This window comes from Mirounga angustirostris, unplaced genomic scaffold (genome assembly GCF_029215605.1).
Source record: "Mirounga angustirostris isolate CCGP_5_RB_7025 unplaced genomic scaffold, mMirAng1.0.hap1 SCAF_15, whole genome shotgun sequence".
Taxonomy (NCBI): Eukaryota; Metazoa; Chordata; class Mammalia; order Carnivora; family Phocidae; genus Mirounga; species Mirounga angustirostris.
Window position 1 is genome coordinate 40752247 of NW_026991723.1, and position 22713 is coordinate 40774959.

Here is a 22713-nt window from a genome sequence, read left to right on the forward strand (position 1 = left end):
CAGCTAAATACATCTTCCCCACCCTACCCTCAACCTCACAACTGAGAAAAGCACTATGCTCCAGAGACTCCATCAAAAGCTTACGCTATTATATCAACTCCACGGTGCCCAGAAAACAAAAATGCCTGTATACAAAATCTAGATAAACTGTCAGAGCACTGACACGGTCCACAATAGCTCACTGTCAGAAGCTCACCAGAAGGCGCTGTACCAGCTGCTACAGCGCTTCTTGATGAACTCTCCCCAAGCCCAGGGACTGAAAACATGACTAACACAGTCATCCAGCACCATTAGTATTGGTGCTCATCAGAATGGACATTATTCTTGGCTGTGTGTGAACTACTGCTCAATGAGAAATTCTGACAACATCAATTACATTAATAACATCACTATCCATTTCATTCGGAAACAAACAGAAAAAGGCTAAGCAGGCTAAGTAAGGAGTAATTAGAATAATCTGTTCCCTAAATAAAGAATGCTTCAAAGCAGGTTGCTTTGGAAACATTTTAACTTCAATATTAATTTTAGTAAAAATGTACAAACTTTTCTTAAACATATGTCTAAAATTAAATCTGAAAATAATCAAAGGTAATCCTTTAAAATTGGGTTTAAGATTAGTCTATTCCACAGAAACATCTGGTTGAGTTGAGATCTTTTAACCTTGGAAATGAGATTAGAAATCCACTGTTTTTAAATTTAATTTCTAGTTATTTTATCTGGGTCACAGATAATCTGCTCTTGCTTAAATCTAAAACATCAGATAGTCGTCACTGTGATTATCCTGTTACCTTCTACTATCAATAAGAAGACAGGATCTTCCCTCTCAAGTGGAGAGAAATTATTTTATTCCAAGAATAATGGGAAAAAATTACTGAAAATGGATGTGCTGCTTCCCACAGCCTCAATCTAAACCTAAAAAAGACAGCATTTGTTTTGCCTGTTTGTTGTCTAATAGGCCTATATTCAAGTTATGTAATGACATAGTTTATATAATGAAATAATACCCCTACCAGTGTTTTCCCCAAAATGCCTCCTGGTCTTTGGGTGCAGGAATAGGGGAAGGAGGAAGACTTCAGTGGAAGGATTAAATTTACTGTGATTCCTTCTCCTCCTTTTCTTTCTTATGCTACCTAACAAATTCATCACTTCTTTCACATTGTGGGAGATGCATGGATTCAAATTATGACAGAAACATGCCCAGGTGTGAAATTTCCTGTGGATAGTCTGAATTTTTTCATAAAATGAAAACAGCAAGCATACTGTATTTTAAAAAAGTAAGCAAAATCTCTATATTTTTAACTTTAATTAAAATATATTTTATTTTATTTAAATACTAATAATTCATTGGATTTAAAATTAATACTGAGGTTTAACAACCTTAAATAATTAAGCCTTAAAGAGCCTTAAATCAATGTGAGGAAGAGTACACTCTGGAAACCTTAAAAGAATTTTTTTTTTTAATCCAAAAAGAGTGATGCTAGAAGGTCACTATGAAAGCCCAGGTAAATGGAATTGAAATTTGCTGTAATTGTTCAAAGCGCTTGGATTCAAGAGGAAGGAGAGTGAGTAAAGACTGGACTAACAAATGTATACTTTCTCTTAACACTGCATTCTTTTTTGAATGTTTTGCGAATGTATAATTTCTACAGACATCAGAACTGTCTAGTACAGAGTTTTCTGAGAGGGTACAATATGTATACAGAAAGGAACGAAAGTTTTGGAGAAAGCATTATAGAACAAATGTGGTTTCTACTTAGTTTTAGAAATATCAAAACATCAGAACCAACCTCCCCATCTTAAGACAACGAAATGCTGTTCAGTATTATAGCAAAATAAAAAATCCTGCAATTTGAAAAATATTAACATGTTGGCAATATGGAATACAGTCAGAACAGAATCTGATATTACACATCCTTTAAAAACCAAGAAATTCAATAAATAATTTTAGGGTCAACTCAGAAGTGAACACTCAAATTTTAGAGTGGGGATTCTTAAAGATTTTGAAGCTTTTGCTGCCAAACTCCTCTCTCTCAAGCTTCCGAGGCTGCTGGGTGAGAAGGAAATTGCTGCCCCCAGCTATAAACCCCAACAGCCCTTATAAGTAACTTGTACTCTTAGCAGCAATGTCCCAAATGTCCATTTCCAGTCATTCATCATAAGAAATCGAAAAAAATCTGAGAATTCTTATTCCAGGAGATATAAATATATACCAATGATTTTGGTAAATCCAAAAGTGAAAATTCAAAAAATGCAAGTATAATCTGGCAATTCTGACATGACTTACAGACAGACTATAAAGTAATTATGAATTAGTATAAAAGTAGAGAAAAGATTTTAGGTAAAGATCTACTCTCATCTTCACCACTATTATTAATACCATGTTATTTATCATTAGAGAAGTCATAAGATATTAGAAAATATTTCATGCTGAGTAACAAAAATAATTTAAACAGACATTATACAATCCATGAACAGCCAATAAGAACATGAAGGGGAAAAAAATGTAAACAAGCATTTAGCTCTATTAATGATTCACATGGTGAACAATTTGCTGCCTGCAATTTATTTTGATATGTATCAAAACATATAATAGATTGGTAGACACTCTGACATGAGATAAAGCAAGCATTCTAATGTTAATTGTGGTTGGGTATTCACTGTAAAATTCTTTAAAATTTCCTGTGTGTTTAATGTTTTTCTTATAAAACCTAGGGAGGAAAGGTTATTATGAGTACCTTATAAAGTATGCAAACACAGGTTATACAAGAAATATGTTTTCCCTCCATTTCTGACCGCATTCTTCCAGTTTTATTCAGAGGCTAGTCACCACTACCTGTATCTAGCTCCCCACCCCTAGGCAACCACTCATCTCCTTTCTGTTTCTACAGACTTGCCTATTCTGGACATTTCATATAAATGGAATCGCACAAATACAGGGCCTTTCGTGACTGGTCTCTTTCACTTAGCATAACGTTTTCAAGGTTCATCCATGTTATAGCATGTATCAGTCCTTTACTTCTTTTTATGGCAGAATAAGATCCACTATATGGATATTCCACATTTTGTATATCCGTTCATCAGCTAACAGATACCTGGATTGCTCCCAGTTTGGGGTTATTATGTATGAATAATGTTGCTATAAATATTCATGTACAAATATTTGCACGGACATACTTTTCATTTCTCTTGGGAATACACCTAGGAGTGGAACTGCTGAATGAAATGATCATTCCATGTTTAACTGTTTAAAGAACTTCCAGACTGTTATCTGTCTGCACTGTTTTCCATCCCCTCTAGCAGTGTGTGAGGGTTCTGATTCCTCTACGTCCTGACCAACCTTATGTTACCATCTTTTTTTATTACAGCCATCCTAGTGTGTGTGAAGTGCTACCTCATCATGGTTTTGATTTTTATTGCCCTGATAACCAGTGATGTTGAGCATCTTTTCATGTATTTGTTGTCCATTGGTATAACCTCTTTGAACGAATGTGCATTCGTATCTTTTGGCTGTGTTTTCAGTAGGGTTTTTTTTTTAGTACTGAGTTACAGGAGTTCTCTATCCTAGATAGAAAAGCCCCTTATCAGATACAGGATTTATGAATATTTTCTCACATTCCATGAGCTGCCTTTTTACTTTTTTGATCTCGTACTTTGAAGCACAAAAGTTTATAGTTTTATTTATCCACTTTTTTCTTAGTTGTTTGCACTTTTGGTGTCATATCTAAGACATATTTCCTACTCCAAAATTTACTCCTATGTTTTCTTCTAAGAGTTCTATCATTTTAGATCCTCATTTAGGTCTATGATCCATTTTGAGTTAATTTATGTATATGGTGTGAGGTAAGGGTCCAACTTTATTCTTTTGCATGTGTATATCTAGTTATCCCAGGAGCATTTATTGAAAAGACTTTGCTTTCCCCCATTGCATAGTTTTGGCACCCTTGTTGAAAATTAGTTAACCATATTTACATACATATATCTCTGAACTTTCAGTTCTATGTCATTTATCTATATGTGTATCCTTGTGCCAGTAGCACACTTTTTTGATTACTGTTACTTTATAGTAAGTTCCGACAACATTTTTTTCTCACTATACATTGTTTTCACTGAACATATTCTGGTAAACACTTACGCTTACATACACGATACATATGCTATCCATAATATAACAATGGGGATCTTTTATAACATACATGATTATTTACACACGTCAATAAATAGTTTCTACAAAACAAATGTGTAGATGTTGATCAAAATGACTGTGCCTTTTAAGGTTTAATACACACTGACAATTAACCCTTCAAAAAGGCTATGCCAATTTACCCCCATCAATGATGTATTTTTTAAAACCTTAGCCTACATCTTCTACAATGCAGTATATTACCAAACTTTTAAATCCTTACTCAATATAATTTTTCTCACTTTTTGAACTTCTCTGTTGTGATAAATCCCACTTGGTTAATAAATACATGCAAAAATAAATAAATAAGACCCAATCACTAATAAAATGTTTCTAACCAGCACCTCCATTTTTTGGAATTTATCTTAAATAGTCTTAAATTGTTTAAAGAGGAAAAAGAGATGTTCAAAGCAGTGTTATTTGTAATATAGAAAAAAAGATTACACACTAGATGCTGATCAACAGGCAAAGTGTTAATATGGTATATTCACTAAACAGAGTATATCCAACTATTAAAAACTATAAACATGGAGTCTGTAGGCATATAGAAATATGCTAATTTTTAAAAGCAGGATACAAAACTGTATATATACTCTGTACACTGATTGTAACTATGTTAAAATTACACAGGCATATGGAAACGAAAATATATAAATGACTATGTGGTAATTTTCTCCTTTAATTTCTAAACTTGTTGTCACTTCTTAGAATTAAGCTCATAATTAGCGAATGTGTTCATAAATACATTACATTAAAATATATACTTACTGTGATGATGCCAATTAGTTGAGTATAAAAAAGTCCAGTTATTCCAACTAACATAGTAATGCCCATAAAGGCAGCTAGTCTCATTATGGCCAATTCATGTCTAACAACAAAGAGGTCCTATAAGAAGAAGAGAGAAGACAGACTTAAAAACAAATTGAAAAGTTCCTTATAATTGCAATAACAGTCAAGAATTAACCCATAACACTGCCCCTTATTTTCTTAAAAAAAATACTCTCCCCCTTTTGAGTTTATTCCACTTAATCATTATATAAATATTTGAAAATTTCAAAAATAATTGTTTTTAATTCATAGTAGCAAGCCAAAAAATAGGATTTTTACTACTCTTGTGTCGAAAAACCTCAATCCTAAAGTTGCAAATTAGTCACACTGACTTACTGTTTGTAGCAAAAAACAAAAAACAAAACAAAACAGAAACCTCCAAAAAAACCAAACAAAACATATATAATCTTTGGTTACACAAAAGGAAATTTTATTATTATACTGCTAAAGAGTTTGAATGCACAAGCATGATTCATAGTATTAAAGTTCAGGTGACCAAGATACCCAGAGATTATGTGACTTAGTCAAAATAAGGGGGAAATATTAATGATAGGATCGTGTGGACAAGTTCTCTTTAAGCCTACTTCATTCATCCATCCATCCACCCACTCAAACACCACTGCCAAGCACTGCGCTAAGTAATAGAAAAGTAAAAATGAGAAAGATGCGGTCCATACCCTGAAAAAACTGCAGCTTATTTAAAGAGAGAACCCAATTTTATGAAACTCCAAAACAGTGTGATCTATGTTCTACCAGGGATGCATGCAGAAGACTGTGGAAACATCAAGCAATGCCTAGACAGGAAGGAGACATGTAAATGCTGTGAGGGAAAGCTGATTTCCTGTTTCAGGGCATAAAAATGAGTGTCTTGAGGGTGAACCCTAGAAGTGGCGGAAAGACAGGCAAACAAGAAGCATTTCATTTACTCTGTTACCAAGCAGACAGACTAGAGGAGTGAGACGGAGTTCTGGAAACCTACAGCTGCTAAACTCTGCAATAATACTTCCACAGTGGACAGAAGCAACAGATGAATGGGAAGGACCCCCAACACATAACCACCCACATGCTTTTTTAACAGTGATTCTGGTTAAGGCTTAAAGGTATCCTGGTAGCAAATTCAAAAATAGGGAGGTCACCGAACATAATGAGCTTGCTTAAAACAAAAGAACTGATGCTTTTCGATGTATCACAGTGACCACCCCCCAGACTCAAGCAGAAATCTGAGCGTACACCCAAACCACTCAATTCATTGGCTTGGAAAAACTTAAACTCCACCAAGACACTTACGGTGCTGTATAGCAGTTAGATATTAGGCAGTCATTTCAAATGCTCAGTGAAAAGAGCCTAACACAGAGTCCTTACCAATCATGTAAAGATGAAAAGATGGAGCTATGCATGATACAAGAAATTAAGTGCAGAATGGAGCACTGGGTGTTATACGCAAACAAGGAATCATGGAACACTACATCAGAAACTAATGATGTGATGTATGGTGATTAACATAATTTAAAAAAGTTAAAAAAAAAATTCAGTGCATGGGCGCCTGGGTGGCTCAGTTGGTTAAGCGACTGCCTTCGGCTCAGGTCATGATCCTGGAGTCCCGGGATCGAGTCCCACGTCGGGCTCCCTGCTCAGCAGGGAGTCTGCTTCTCCCTCTGACCCTCCCCCCTCTCATGTTCACTCTCTCTCTAATAAATAAATAAAATCTTTAAAAAAAAAAAATTCAGTGCAGTACGTTCCGCTATAATGCTGTTTGAAAACACAAATTTGTTCCAACGTGGTCCATACACGAAACAACTTGAGCATAGCAAGAATTCTGTGTTTGCTTACTGTGATTTCATCCGCGAGAAACCCTAGATGAACATGGAAAACTGCACCCAGCTAAATTAAGGCCTATGGGAATACACAAAACACATGCGTACACCCGAACACCTACTGACTACCACAACTGATCCTGTGTTAGAAGCCTCACTCATCCACATCTGCTATTACACCTTTCCGATTTCAGATGACTGTCCTTCTGTTACTTCTCAGCGGGTCACTTACTGTAACCCATCTCATGCCCACTGCCACAACAACATGGCAGGTCTCTTTTAAGATAAAGTGTCAAGTTTGGTATCGTATTTATGTATTTCTTAACTATTTAACATGTGTGAAACCGTGCTGATTGTATTAGGTTCTGACCCTTCTGAGTGTCACTGACAAAATTTCTGAGTGTTGTGCCTTCATCTTCCCATAAGCTCGGTGGTTTTCACTGCATGATTTTGTAGAGTAGGGTGAATTTCAGAAGTGTACATATGGGGGGGTGCCTGGGTGGCTCAGGCGTTAAGCGTCCGCCTTCGGCTCAGGTCATGATGCCGGGGTCCTGGGATCAAGCCCCGCATCGGGCTCCCTGCTCAGCGGGAAGCCTGCTTCTCCCTCTCCCACTCCCCCTGCTTGGGTTCTCTCTCTCGCTGTGTCTCTGTCAAATAAATAAATAAAATCTTTAAAAAAAAAAAAAAAGAACAGAAATGCACATATGGTGTAATAGTAGAGCTTGGTGTAGAAAATATACCATATATGACGAAATAAAAAGCATCTTCTCTTCTCCCAGTGAAAAGCTTTTTTAAACAAATTTTGCCACCTAGAATTTATAAATGTTGGGGATGATGAGACTGTAAGATCTAATTCTAATATTACATTTATTCACCTGGTTGCACACTTATATTTAAGAGTATTCATGTAAAACAGTAAAATACTTTGAGAAATTTCTTTTTATCACTCTTAATGTTTTCAAAACACAACTGCATTCCAAGATTACACACACATATTTAACATCTTTAGTACTAAATCCAAATCTTGGTCATTTAGCAAAGTTCTTCAGAGCAAAACATCTTCACTTTAGATTTTTTTTGACTTAGCACTTTTGGGATCTAAAGATTCGCTTGGAAAACTTTATCCAAATCACAAGAACCCTTTTGCTATTCGAGATCTTTCCTACATATTCAGTGTTATGGCTGAATGTGTCTCCTCCAAAATCCATTATGTTGAAGTCCTCATTCCTAGTACCTCAGAATGTGACCGTATTTGGAGACAGGGCCTTTAAGGAGGAGACTAAGTTAAAACAAGTCCCTTAGGGCTGGCACTAATCCAATCTGACTGGTGTCCCTATTAGAGGACACTGAGAAACACAGACACAGCTCAAGCACAGAGGAAAGACCATGTGAGGACACAGTGACAAGGTGGCCCATCTGCAAGCCTAGGACAAAGGCGTCCAGAGAAACCCAACCTGCTGACTTGCTCTTCGACTTCCAGCGTCCAGCACCACGAGAAAATGAGTTTCTGTTGTGTAAGCCTTCCAATCTGTAGCATTTTGTTATGGCAGCCCTAGCAAATGGATATAACAACTGTATTCCTTTATCGTTTTCATTTTCCCCATTTCTTGTTAAGAAATGTGCTTATATCCAGGAAATACATAAGATGTAAGTTCAGTTTAGAGAAAAGTAACACCACCCTCTCAAGAATGAGAACATTTGACAGCATACAGAGCTTCATCTGTGCATTCCTTCCCCATCACATTCTCTCCCTCATCCCTACCCTGAAGGTAAAGGTACTGACTCATTCTTCATACCATTTGGATACTACCAAGTTTTAGTTGTATATTGCAGATACCTTCTACTCTGAATCTACCTTTTCACTTTCTTTATGGCATATTTTGATAACTCCAAGGGCTTCCATTTAATGTAGACCAATTTATCAATCTTTTCCTTTAGTGCTTTTTATTTCCTCTTTAAAAAAGACTTTCCCAATCCTGAGGTAATAATGGCATTCTTCTATATTATCATCCAAAGCCTTTAAAAGCTCTGTAGCTTTGACTTTCAGATTTAAGTCACTAATCCACCTGGAATTGATGTTTATTCTTTTTGTGCACAGTGAAATATAAGGGTCTGAATTTACTTTTATTATATGGATATCCATTTGTATTTCCTGAAAAATTTTAATTAGTCTTTCAAGTTACAGTACACAATCAGATACACACACACACACACATATTTTCTCTATTAAGCTTCATATTTTTCCCCCAGAGGTCTTATACTTTTTTGGCCATATTTAATTCAGGAACTTCCTGTTTCTTGATTCTATTATAAATGGTTTTGCTATTAATTTCATTGTCTAAACGGCTGTCAGCATACACATGATTTTTTTTTTCTAATCTGTTAATTTGGTAACAACACTGATTTTCTAATGTAAAAACTGCCTTTCGTGTCTAAGATAAACTCAACTTGATCAGGCTGGTTACATATATACCCAGATTCAGTTTGCCAATATTTTGTGTAAAAATTGTTTATCTATGTTCATAATCAGACTATAGTTTCCTTTCATTCTTCATTATCTTTGATAGGTTATGTATTCAACATATGCTGTACACATAAAATGAGTTGCGGAGGGTTCCCTCTTTTTCTGTTCTTTTTAAAAGAGTTTGTATAAGACTAGAATTATTTTTTCCTTTCATATTTGATAGAGCCAGAACTCACTGGTAAATCTGTGAATATGCTTTGCAGAAGTTTTAACTACTCACTCATGGTTATAGAACTCATCCTGTTTCCAATTCCTTCCTGAAGCAATTTTCTTCTTAGAGCTATATTATGCTTACAATCAGGAAACTCAGTACTGTTAAAGATATTCAACTCTCCAAACTGATGTATAAAATTAATACAATCCCAATAAAAATCCCCCACCAGCACAGCATATAGTCTACTGATAGCAGTTTCTTTTTAATTTTACTTTGTTTTGATTTGTACAAATTGCTAAGTAAGCTGTTTCTAAATTTCATAGGAACAAACAAAACACAATGAATACCATACCACTCCTATATAAAAAGAAAAAGGTGGGAGGGTTTGGCTTACTGCATGCATTCTCAATATAGGTAATATGGCCCCCAAGGAGGGAGAAAATTGGTTCTTCCCGGGGGAAAAAAAATCACCTCTTTCAATAGTTTTGTGGCCATACACAAATCAATTCTACCTGACAAAATCTTACTCCTTAGTATTTAATTTCATAGAGGGAAGGGGAAAAAATGTCTAAAAAGGCTCCCAAGGGAACAAAAATAATGAAAAAAGACGAGTCTCCACTGGATAACAAGATTTGTTACAAAACTACAGTTATGACATGGTACAACCACAAGGATAGACAAATAGACCAATGGACTAGCAAAGAACCAGAAACAGATACACACATATATGGCTTGGTTTCTGACAAAGATGGCACTGCAGAGTAGAAAGAATGATCTTTTTAATAAATGGTGCTAACTCAACTGGCTATCCAGCTGTGGAAAAAAAAAAAAAAAGAAACCCTGATTCATATCTCATGAGAAACACAAAAATCAATTCCAGGTGGAAATGTAAAAAAATATAATACTTGGAAGACAACGTAGGAGAATTATATTGATGATCTGGGGATAGAAAAAGACTTCTTAAATTGAACCCAAAAAACACTAACCGAAAAGGAAAAGACTGATAAGTACATGAAAATTAAAAACTTCTGTTCATCAAAACATACCACCAACAGAGAAAAGATAAACTAGAGAGCAGACGATATTTATTATACATACTCAAAAAAGTTAAAATCTAAAATGCCCTACAATTACAAAAAAAAAAAAAAAAGTCAAATAACCACCCCACCCCCACCACCACCAAATCGGCAAAATACTTACACAGGCACACTGTGTAAAATAGCCTATTCATATGGTCAGTAAACATATGAAAAGGGGTCAGTACCATTAGTCATTGGAGAAATGCAAATGAGAACACAATCAAGTACTGCTCATCTCCAGCAGAATGGCTAACTTTAAGAAGACCTGAACGAGGGGCGCCTGAGTGGCTCAGTCCATTGAGCGGCTGCCTTCGGCTCGGGTCATGATCCCAGGGTCCTGGGATTGAGCCCCGTAGCGGGCTCCCTGCTCCGCAGGGAGTCTGCTTCTCCCCCTCCTTCCCACTCATGCTCTATCTCTGTCTCTCTCAAATAAATGTTTAAAAAAAGAAAAAAGAAGACCTGAACGAGTATTAGTGGGGCTGTGAAGTACTCTGAACTTATATTCTCTATTAGTGGGGGGTTTAAATTCATAGGACCACTTTGGAAAACTGTGTAACAGTATCTAAAGGAACAAAGATATATCCTTTGAACACTATCACTTCTAGCTATAAGTCAAGGGAAATACATGCACATATACAGGAGAGACATGAACAAGGTTGCTTTCTGGCACCATCTGTAACAGCCCCAAACTGGAAACAATGTAAATGTCCACCAATAGAATGGATAAACAATCTTAAATTAAATGAAATACAGTTGACCCTTGAACAATATCGGTTTGACCTGCACCAGTCTACTTATATCCAGATTTTTTTTCCTATATTATACATGTATTTTCTTTTCCTTATGCTTTTATTAATAACCTTTTCTTTTCCCTAGCTTACTTCATTGTAAGAATACAGTGTATAATACCTATACAAAATATGTGTTAACAGACTATGTCATTGCTCAGGCTGTCAGTCAACAGTAAGACTATTAGTAGTGAAGTTTGGGGGGAGTCAAAGTTATACATGAATTTTCAACTGCACAGGGGGTCGGTTCCCCTAACCCCTGTGCTGCTCAAGGGTCAACTGCACCATGAATAAATTTATAATGATATTCATTGCAATGAAAAGGAACTATGTCTAATAACAAAAAGAATAAATCTTATAAGGATTGCTCAAAGAGGATTTGTGATAATTCACTGGGCTGTTTTGTTTTTTTTTTTAAGATTTTATTTATTTTTCAACAGAGAGAGACAGACAGAGAGAGAGGGAACACAAGCAGGGGGAGTGGGAGAGGGAGAAGCAGGCTCCCACTGAGCAGGGAGCCCAAGGCAGGGCTCAATCCCAGGACCCTGGGATCATGACCTGAGCTGAAGGCAGACGCCCAATGACTGAGCCACCCAGGAGCCCCAAAGGAGGTACATTTCTTGAGGATGGGGACTTCTGCCTTTTTGTTCAATGATGAGTCCCTGGAACCTAGAACCAATTCTAGCTCACAGCAGGTACTCAGTGAGTATTTACTGAATGAATCAATGAAAAAGAGGAAGAACGCTAGACATAAGAGCACAGTCTCCTCCCCGCAACGTGCGAAGACGCAGAGCCCTGCCTACAGAGACTGCTGCACACATGCAATAGTGGAGATAAACACAGAAAAAGAAACACACAGGCAACATGTACACACACACACGCCACACAAACCGACAGAGGAAGAGAGGGGCTCCTGCACTGAATAATACTCCTACATTCCTATCTGGCAATCTTTTGTAATGCTATCAATTAAACTTCCAAAATGTTATAAAACTAGAGAGCAGTGGGGGCATCACCTCTTGATGCAAGCTAAATGAAAATAAGCCAAGAGTTGGATTTGGCCACTTATGATCTAACAAATAAGTCTTCTAATTAATACCTGGGTCTGTGAATTCCTTGAACTCATTTCTTTCAACAATTTTATCTTCTATCCTAATCTAGTATCAATCCAAATTCTTTTTTATTTTTTTAATTTTATCTATTTATTTGACAGAGACACAGCGAGAGAGGAAACACAAGCAGGGGGAGTGGGAGAGGGAGAAGCAGGCTTCCCGCTGAGCAGGGAGCCCGATGCAGGGCTTGATCCTAGGACTCTGGGATCATGACCTGAGCCGAAGGCAGACGCTTATTTAATGAGCCACCCAGGCGTCCCTCGATCCAAATTCTTTGATTAAATCCTAGATCATACTGTTTCCTATAACTGTACCCATTACACAAATGCAAATTCAAGCACAGCACACTCTGAACACCTACTTCCTACCTTTGGAGCCAACTCCCTGTAGGCCATCAATGCCAAAAAATTCTCAACGTCAGTGGGACCTCCAATCTGTTGACCCACCATTTCACTACCTATTACTGTCTTCCCCCAATACTTTTGCTTGACTCCCTGCTTGTTTATACGCCACAGTACCCTACCATAACTTCCCCTCAGTACACCATCAACTTTCTTGACCCTCTCTTTCACCACTGCTCTCCTGGTTCACTGGCTGCTCCTTCTTAGTCACCTTTCTGTTTCCTCCTCATCTTTCTGTCTTCTAAAATTCAAGAGTGCCCTGGGCTTGGTCTTCAGACCTCTTTTCTTCTCCATGTGTACTTACTCCCTAGAAAATCTCCTATCAGATCCCATGACCTTAAATACCATCTTTATGCTGAAGGCGCATTGATTATAGCTCACGTCACTCCACTGAAATTGATCCCTGCATCTGTCTAGTTAACATCTCTTCTTAGATATGGAATAGGCATTTCAAAGTAAACACATTAAACCAAAAATCTTTAACTTCTTCCTAAAGCCAACTCTTCCTCCAGGCTTCTCCATCTCTGGAGGTGACAAGTCTATTCTTCCAGTTGTTCAGGCCATGAAACCTTGCAATCATCTTCGACTTGTCACATTTTATCTCATCCCCCACATCCAAATCATCACCAAATCCTTTAGCTCTTCAAACTATAATGGCCCACTTCTCAACACTTCCACCACTCCCATAACCATCTCATGTTTGGACTACATTTTAATAGTCTCGCAACTAGTCTTACTGCTGCCATCCTTGTCTTCCCTCAATTTATTTCCTGTCAGTTTTCTTTCTAAAATGTAAATGAGTTTGTGTAACTGCTCAAAACCCTCCAATCGTTTCCAAAGTCCTGACCAGCAAACATCCTAAAAAAAACCCATCTCTAACTTCCAATTCCATCCCTCACTGCTTTCAATTCAGCTCCTCCTACCTTCTCCCCAACTTGCTCCACTCAAGGTAGACTGTTATTCTCACTGCTCCTTGACAACATCAAGTGTGCTCCCTCCCCAGGGGGACTTGGCACAGGTTCTTTCCTCTCACTGGAATGCTCTTCCTCCCAATATCAGTGACTTGCTTGAGTTCCAGGTCTCTGCTCAAGCGTCACTATTGAGAAAGACCTTCTCTGACTGTATTATCAATCATTAATCTCTATCCCTTACCCAACTGTATTACACTTAATAATACTTTTTTACATGTTATATATCTGTTTATTGCCTGTCTCCCCCAATTAGAATATAACCTCCTTAATGCAAGAACTTGGTTTTATTCACTGCTGCATCCTCAGAGCCTAGATCAGGGACCAATGCACACAGTAGACACCCAACAAATATTTGTTAAATGGCTAAATGAGTGTTTTTGGTAATTTTTTAAAATAAACATCATGTTTCACAAATAAAATTTTACATTATTATAAAATGTAAGTCTTTATAGCATCAGTAGGAAGCAATCTTTATTTATAAGCCATTATTTAAAGTAGTTTTCTGTGTTTTTATGAGACTAATCTGAAAATTAACAAGATCTGAGGTATTTATGATCTTCCTCTTACTAAAAAGTTTCTCAAGCTCAGCACAGTTGATACTTTGGGCTGAATCACTCTCTGTTGGGGGGACTACCCTATGCCTTGTAGGATATTTAGCAGCATCCCCGGCCTCTACCCACTAGATGCCTGAAGCACTCCCCAGATCTGTGACAACCAAAAAAAAATGTCTCCTGATGTGACCAGTGTCCTCTGGGGGACAAAATCTCCCTCCCTCCTCCACTGCACTGCTGGAAGGGATTTGGTTTCCTCTATTTTTCAAAAATGAAAATAGCTTATATCACAATGGAGACATCTAAAGCATACAGATTTGAATTTTCAAAATGGCTTCAAAAACAACTTCACATGCTGAAGTTAGATTCCCGTGGCAATCACTCTTGCATAAAATAAAATCCTGTTATATCTTACGGTTATCAGAACATTCTGGAATGCGCGCCTTAGGTTAAGTTTCATCATAATATCCCAAAGACGTTACAGGACTATTCTGTATATCCCTCTCTCATGTCCAGCCCCCAAGTAAAATGCATTTTTTCAGTTTTGTTAAATTCTAACGGAAATTAATGTTCTAATGAAAAAAAAAATCATCAACCACACTTAACTAATGGCTATCACTGAGGGTTCAGGATGACACGTTACATTTTGATACAGATATAATTGCGGTTTAGGGAGCAAACTGCACTGGCACTTGACTGCCAGTTTCATGGCTGAGGGTAAAATATTTTAGAAAAACCATTTTGTCTGCCTTCCCATATTTTAGTAAAAACTCTAGAAAAATTGGAGCAATTAAAAAAAAAAGATACCATATTTTCTTGCTATATTTACTATTTAACTTATGATGTTCGGTCAAAGATGAGTGAGATGGGCACCTGAGTGGCCCAGTCAATTAAGTGTCCGACTCTTGATTTTGGCTCAGATCATTATCTCGGGGTCATGAGATCAAGCCCCGCGTGCAGAGCCTGCTTGAGATTCTCCCTCTCCCTCTGCCCCTCCCCAGTCCTGTGCACTCTTTCTCTCACTCTAAAATAAATAAATCAATCTTAAAAAAAAGTATGAGTGAGACAATAAAATTGCTTTCAGGCTGTAACCATTTAAAATCAAAGTGACTGAACCATTCTCAGAGAGAAATAAAAACTGCTAAATCTTTTATGCTAAATGCTGTAATATTCATAATAATCAGCTATATAAACAATTTTACTGAAGACATATATTCAGTAGACCTGGTATTGCAGGCAAGGTCAAGATTTATTATAATGTTTCCATGTTCTAAAAGCACTGGGATATACTGACACATTCAACTGACAATTGTTAGAATAACAGGGTATTCTTTTTGGGTTTTTTTGAACTCAGGACCCTGAGATGGAGACCTGAGCCGAAATCAAGAGTCAGGACACTTAACCAATTGAGCCACCCAGATGTCCCAATAATAGAGTATTCTTAAACTGTTTCTTTTCCTACAAATATAAACTAATTATATATATATACATATATACATATATATGTATATATATATATATACACACACACACACACACACACTATTACTTTCAAGGAAAAAAAAATTACCAAGGGATGATATCTCCATCACCATTTCAGGATGCACACATAAAAACGCCAAATTACCATCATATTAGCATTAAAACTAATTTTCATTTCATTTTTTCTTAATTCCACACTATCCTTGCCTATTCTCAACTATTTTTCTCCCAAATCCAAAAAGGTAAATACATATTTCAGTGATCTTATCCATTCTAAAGTGACCGTGACACTTCCTTCCCCCTTCTGCCATTCTCCCTATAGCCTTAAATGCAGTTAATATATTGGTTTTCGGCCTTCACAAAAAAATAGGTATAAAAGAATCAATTACAAATTATCTGAGTCCACTTCATGTAAAAACAGTTTAAAAGATGTCACTTTAGAGCTAACGTGGTATGACACAAATGATTAGCTACAAAATCTCTACACTATTAGCTCTGAATTCTTTATTTCAAAAAGAAAACCACCGCAGATTTTCTCACCTAGAGAGACAGCATTCCCTACAATATGACACTGACAGCAGGTACGTATTTTTAAAAATATTTAAACCACTATAATGCCTTTAATAAGGCCTATTTTGACAGTCTTCATATTAGATAAGCTACTAAAAACGGGTTGCCTCAGTGATAAATAAATGAATGACTTTATAGATCCCAAAAAACAAAGGTTATTGAGTAAAGTCTGAAATACTATAAAAAAATGAAAACAGCAAAGTATGAATTCACCAATCAGGAGATTCAATGAGCTTTCCCTAAAGAATAGATTTTTGTGATGCTTTAGCATTTTTTAAATCTGTTTTTTTTTTTTTTAATTAACAATGCGACCATAATATTGTTTAAAAAAAAAAAAATCACCCTAGGGAAAAATACAAAAAGTACAATAGCATCTTGGTACTATGGAAAGAACACTGACTCAGGGACAGACAGAAATGGGTCAAAATCATACCTCTGCCAAGTGGTAACTCTCGGACTAGACAAGTTTTGGGCCTCTCTGACTCTTAGTCACCTTCTCTGTACAATGGGAACCATACTACTTATCCTCTCAGAGGTATTTTAAATGAGTTGGCATTTTCCACTAATCAAATGCTTACAGATCAAGTAACAGAACACAAAATTCATGAAAAATATGACTAATGATATATTCATGACCATGAATAATAAATTTTTAAAAGCATACTAGGTAAAGTGATACCTTCCTTCATATTTAATTATACAGCTATAATTTTCTAATATTGCTTTTGGTAAGCTAGCAAACAATAAAATGAAATACATTATTATACTTTAATAATATACCAAATGACTAGGCATTTGCTTATAAATACTTAAAATAAATATGTGGAAAATAGTCAAATATGGACCTTGGTCAAAGAAAATTTTCTTTAATATCCATTTATTTTATTAATTTAAAATGCCAAATCACTGCCAATCAAAGTCTTAAAATCTTTAAAATGATTTCATCCCAGTAACTACTTAAAATAAGACACTAGTTTCAAGAGGGGTTTTAAAAAGTAAAATTTAACATTATATTGGCATGATAAATACAAATGATGGTCAAACTAAACTGACATCTAACATTTGAAAAACTTATCCAAATATCTCAAAGCCTATGATCTTTACTGATTTTGGATTCTGTGATTCTGACTAAAATGCTTAAGGTATCCATGTTTACTTAGAAAGATACCTATTTTCTACAGTTTTTCCATTTATGTATTTTTGTTTTAATACTTAGAATCTTGAGATTATTTTAGTGACTGTTTACAAAGAAGATAGTAATACTTATTCATTTTAGGTCTGTAGGCCTTCTTTAGTATAAAACTTAGAATATATATCAATATCTACAGCTTAAAAATACATCCTTATTTTGGGCATTGAATCGTGATGAATAAATTCCCTATCTCCTATACGTCTTATACCCCTCCTTCCCTCATTAAAGGATATTTGAAATATTTCCTCAAAATCTCACATAGTAAAAACATATAAATCCTTGAAAGTTCATGAGGGGTGGATATTTTAAAAGTAAAGAATAGGAAGAAATTTAAAAAGTATTAAGTTACTCTAAAAAAAAAAAAAAAAATGGGGCAAGTGCAAAGCGGTTAAAACAATCCAGCCCAGAAAGACCCGACAAGAGGAAGCTAAGAGAAGAGAAATGGAAGAAAATCAGGGTCCCAAGCCCTTTACTTCCCAGTTTGTGAACAGCTTGCTTTCTCTCTCAACTCTCTTTTCCTTGAGCTTAACCAAAATATACCAGTTTTCTACTGAATACAGGCTGAGTGCCATTACAACAAAGGTTAAATGGCAATCCATTTCTTCTTTTGTTTAGTGAATAAACGCTCTTACTTTAAAAACAAACAAACAAAAGAAACAAAAACTGAAGGAAGAGTTGTTAACACTTTCTTTTCCCACCCAGAGAACAAGCACTTGGCCTTAGAATTTGGCTAGTAAAGATACTATGCTGCCATCTACCAACCTGAGAGGGTATAAAGAACACAGACTAAAGCTTTTTCACTTGGACTGACAGAGGAACACAGGGTCAAAGTCCATGGCATCCCTTAATTGTGCTAATATCTCTACAAGAAAGATGCACAGTAATCATTAATACAATCTCCAAAGATAATCAGGGACATCTGGGGATCTTTATTTCATATCTCAAATAACTGAAAGGGTAACAATGTGACTTAACATGTTTCTGACACTATCTGGCCAGCTTTCCACACAAAGGGAAGAGCTGGCTATAGTATTATTTGTTTTAGAGAAAAATAAAAAAGACACAGGCAAAAACTTAGAAAAAAATTGATGAGGCAGGGCTGTTTGAAGAATATTCCACGACAAAATGTTATTTTTTTTTAAGTGTCAATGGTAATAACGGTGACTTTTGTACTGAAATTACTTGTAGTTATTTTCTACCTTATAAAAAATACAATAAATGTCACCATTAAAAGAACTGCTACAGTAAGAGCAAGGTTCTATTTCACCTTAGAAATATTTGCTAGACAGTATATTAGTATTTTAGAACAGATTTGACCTTAAAACCAATTATTTCAATGACTGCCTCTAACCTTTAGTTGTTCTCTTGTCCAACAATGACTTCCTCCATCTCATCTGGTTAATCTCTAAAGTCCATCCCAAGCCTCATTTCCTACAGCACAACAGTTCTCAAACCCTACGGCTAGAGCTGCACTTTCTGCACAACTCCAAAGGATACCTTTTCTATAGACTATGACATGAGTGTTGCCTCCTGGAGTTGCAAATTTAGGCAACACGGATTAGAATCACTTGGGAAGTGGGGCATCTGGGTGGCTCAGTCGGTTAAGCATCCGACTCCTGGTTTCAGCGCAGGTCCTGATCTCATGGCTCCTGAGATCAAGCCCGGAATGGAGCCTGAGCTTAGCGGGAATCTGCTTGGATGTTCTCTTCCTCTGCCCCTTCCCCTGCTCACTCTCCTTCTCTAAAATAAGTAAATCTTTGAAAAAAAAAGAAAAATCACTTGGAAAGACATTTTTAAGCAAAATGCTACAGCCAATGTCATCTGTTGAGGGAAAGTTTTATGAGACTCACCTCAATAAGAACACTACTAAAAGCCACATAAAATCCAATTAATAAATAAACAACTGACTGAAGACACTGGGAAGTAGCCAAACTAGCCAAGGCTTAGAGGGCCAAGATCCAAGAGTACAGAAATGCACTAAGGTGAGTCCTACATTCTGCACTGCTTTTTACCATAAGGTACTTGTCAATTCATACCCGGTATGAAAGATCAAGCAAAAGCAGAGGCTCGGAACTGTGTGTAATCTCAGAGAGTTGGGGAAAGAACAAGGAAAAGGCATGATCCACAGGAAATACCTTAATTTTTCAGCTGAGACTCATGAAGGGTTACATCATAGGAGAGAAGGAAAACTGAAAGGAGTCCTTCACAAAGAAAAAGCCCAGTAATCATAAATCCTTACAAAATTTCAATAAATGTTAATAAATGTCATGTTCAAAGGAACTGCTGTATTAAGACCAATGTTCTGTTATTTAACCTTAGAAGTATTTGTCATACAAACCCTTGGTTGGATCAAGATGAGCCTTCTCTTTATTGCCTATCCAAAAAAAGGAGTAAATCGTATCTTGAAAAAAAAAAAAAAATCAACCAGCTTATCTACAGTTAGTCACAGAAAATGCCTGGTATCCAACAAAACCTATCAGATGTGTCAGAAGAAAGGACTGAATATCTGGAAACTAAGAGAGACGGAAAAAAAAGTCAACAGAAACAGACCCATAAGTAGATCTCAATACTGAAATTGACATAGACATTAAAATAACTTTAATTAAAATGTTCAAAAGTATAGATGACAAATGGGAGAATTTCACTAAAGAAGTGATCTATGAAAAAGTTATCAATGAAAATTTTGAAAGTGAAAAATAGAACTGAGTAACTCAGTAGAAGGGTTTGACAGATTAGACAGAAGAGCTGATCAGTAAACCAGAATAAAGGTCAGTAGAAAATATCCACTCTGAAGCATCGAGAAAAAAAAAAAGAAAATACAGAAAAGACTGTGCTCTCATGTACATAAAATCAGAATATCAGAAATGCAAAAGAAAAGTTTGGCAGAAGAAATATTTGAAGTAACATTGGCCAAGAAATGTTTGTAACTTAAGAATGTCATCAAGCCAGAGATTCAAGAAATTATATAAACTCTCTCAAAGAGGAAAAATGCAAAGAAAGCAATGAAGCACATCACAGAACAGAGACCAAAAAAAAAAAAAGAAAGAAAGAAAAAGAAAAGGAATTCCAGTCCAAGGTGGTGACATACAAGGCTCCTGAACTTAACTCTTTTTACGGACATGCTGAATCTACTGCTACATATGGAACAATTCTCTTTGAAAGAAATCCAGAAACTAGCTGAGCAATTCCTACACAACAACACAACTATAGAAAATCATCAAATCACAAAGGAAGAGAGCAAGAGAAAAAGAAAGGAACAAAGAATTATAAAATTGCCAGAAGACAATTAACGAAATGGCAATATTAAGTGCATGCCTATCAACAATTATTTTAAATGTAAATGGTCTAAACTCTCCAATCAAAAACAAAGAATGGCTGAATGGATTAAAGAAAAAACCCTCAACAATATGGTGCCTATGAGTGATTCACTTCGGTTTTAAGGACAAACAGACTGCAAGTGAAAAGATGGAAAAAGATATTCCATGTAAGTGGAAACCAAAAGCAAGCAGAAGCAGCTATATTTTCATATCAGACAAAATAGACTTTAAGTCAAAGACTGTAATAAGAGACAAGGAAGGTCAATATAATGATAAAGGGATTAGTCCAACAAGAGGATATAATATTCGTAAATATTTATGCAAACAAGAGAGGGCCACCTAAATACATAAAGCAAATATTAACAGACCTGAAGGGAGAAACAGGGAGCAATACAATAATGGCAGGGGCAGGGCGCCTGGGTGGCTCAGTTGGTTAAGCTACTGCCTTTGGCTCGGGTCAGGATCGTGGAGTCCCAGGATCGAGCGCTCAGCGGGGAGTCTGCTTCTCCCTCTGACCCTCCTCCCTCTCATGCTCTCTCATTCTCTCGCTCTCAAATAAATAAATAAAATCTTTAAAAATAATAATAATAATGGCAGGGGCTTCAATACTTGAGTTTCAACAATGGATAGATCAGACAGAAAATTAACAAGAAAACATTGGACTTAAACTACACATTAGATCAGACAGACATTTATAGATCCTCCCATCCAACAGCAGCAGAATACAGACTCTTCTCAAGCATACACAGAACACTCTGCAGGACAAGATCATATGTTAAGGCCACAAAACAAATCTTAATAAATTTAAGATGACTGAAATCTTATCATGCATCTTTCCCAACAACAATGGTAGGAAACTAGAAATCAATTACAAGAAAAAAACAGAAAATTCAAATGTCACAAATATGTGTAGATTAAACAACACATTACTGAACAACCAATGGGTCAGAGAACTAATCAAAACAGAAATCAAAAAATATCTTGAGGCAAATGGAAGTAGAAACTAAACACACTACAACTTAGGAGATGTAGCAAAAGCAGTTCTAAGGGAGGTTCACAGCAACAAATGCCTACCTTAGGAAAAAAGAAAGGTCTCAAACTACCCAACTTTATACCTCAAGGAACTAGGGGAAAAAAAAAAAAAAGGATGAACCAAGCCAGAAGTTAGTAGAAGGAAAGAAATAACAAAGAGAAGAACAAAAATAAACGAAATAGGGACTAAAAAGACAACAGAAAAGATTAAGGAAACTAAAAGCAGATTCTTTGAAAAGATAAAACAGACAAAAATTTAGCTAGATTCACTTAAAAAAAAAAAGAGGACTCAAATAAAATTAGAAATGAAAGAGGAGACCCTATAGCTGACACCCCACAAACACAAAGGATCATATAAGACTACTATAAAAAATTATATAACAATGAATGGAACAATCTAGAAGAAAATGGATAAATTCCTAGAAACATACATACAACGTACCAGAACTGACTCATGAAGAAACAGAAAATCTGAACAGACCAATTACTAGTAAGGAAATTGAACCAGTAATAAAAAACCACCCAACAAAGAAAAGCCCAGGACCAGATAGCTTCAAACACTCAAAGAAGAATTAATACAAATCCTTCTCAAACTATTACAAAAACTGAAGAGGGAACACATTCAAAATCATTTTACAAGACCTGCATTAACCTAATAACCAAAATCAGACAACAACATTAGAAGAAAAGAAAATCACAGGACAAAATCCCTGATGAA

At 36.1% G+C, this 22713-nt stretch overlaps 1 protein-coding gene across 6 annotated transcripts in view; it reads right to left on the bottom strand.

The window, feature by feature from the left end:
• Positions 1-22713, bottom strand: part of ZDHHC21 (zinc finger DHHC-type palmitoyltransferase 21) — a 95594-nt gene that overhangs the window by 42877 nt on the left and 30004 nt on the right. For all 6 annotated transcript variants that reach the window (XR_010407898.1, XM_064580062.1, XM_045882424.3 and 3 more), the window contains exon 7: positions 4949-5065. Coding sequence is in view for 5 of the 6 variants with exons in the window: in XM_064580062.1 (XP_064436132.1) it covers positions 4949-5065 (117 nt within the window). In the remaining variant the exon portion in view is untranslated. The remainder of the gene's footprint in view (positions 1-4948; positions 5066-22713) is intronic.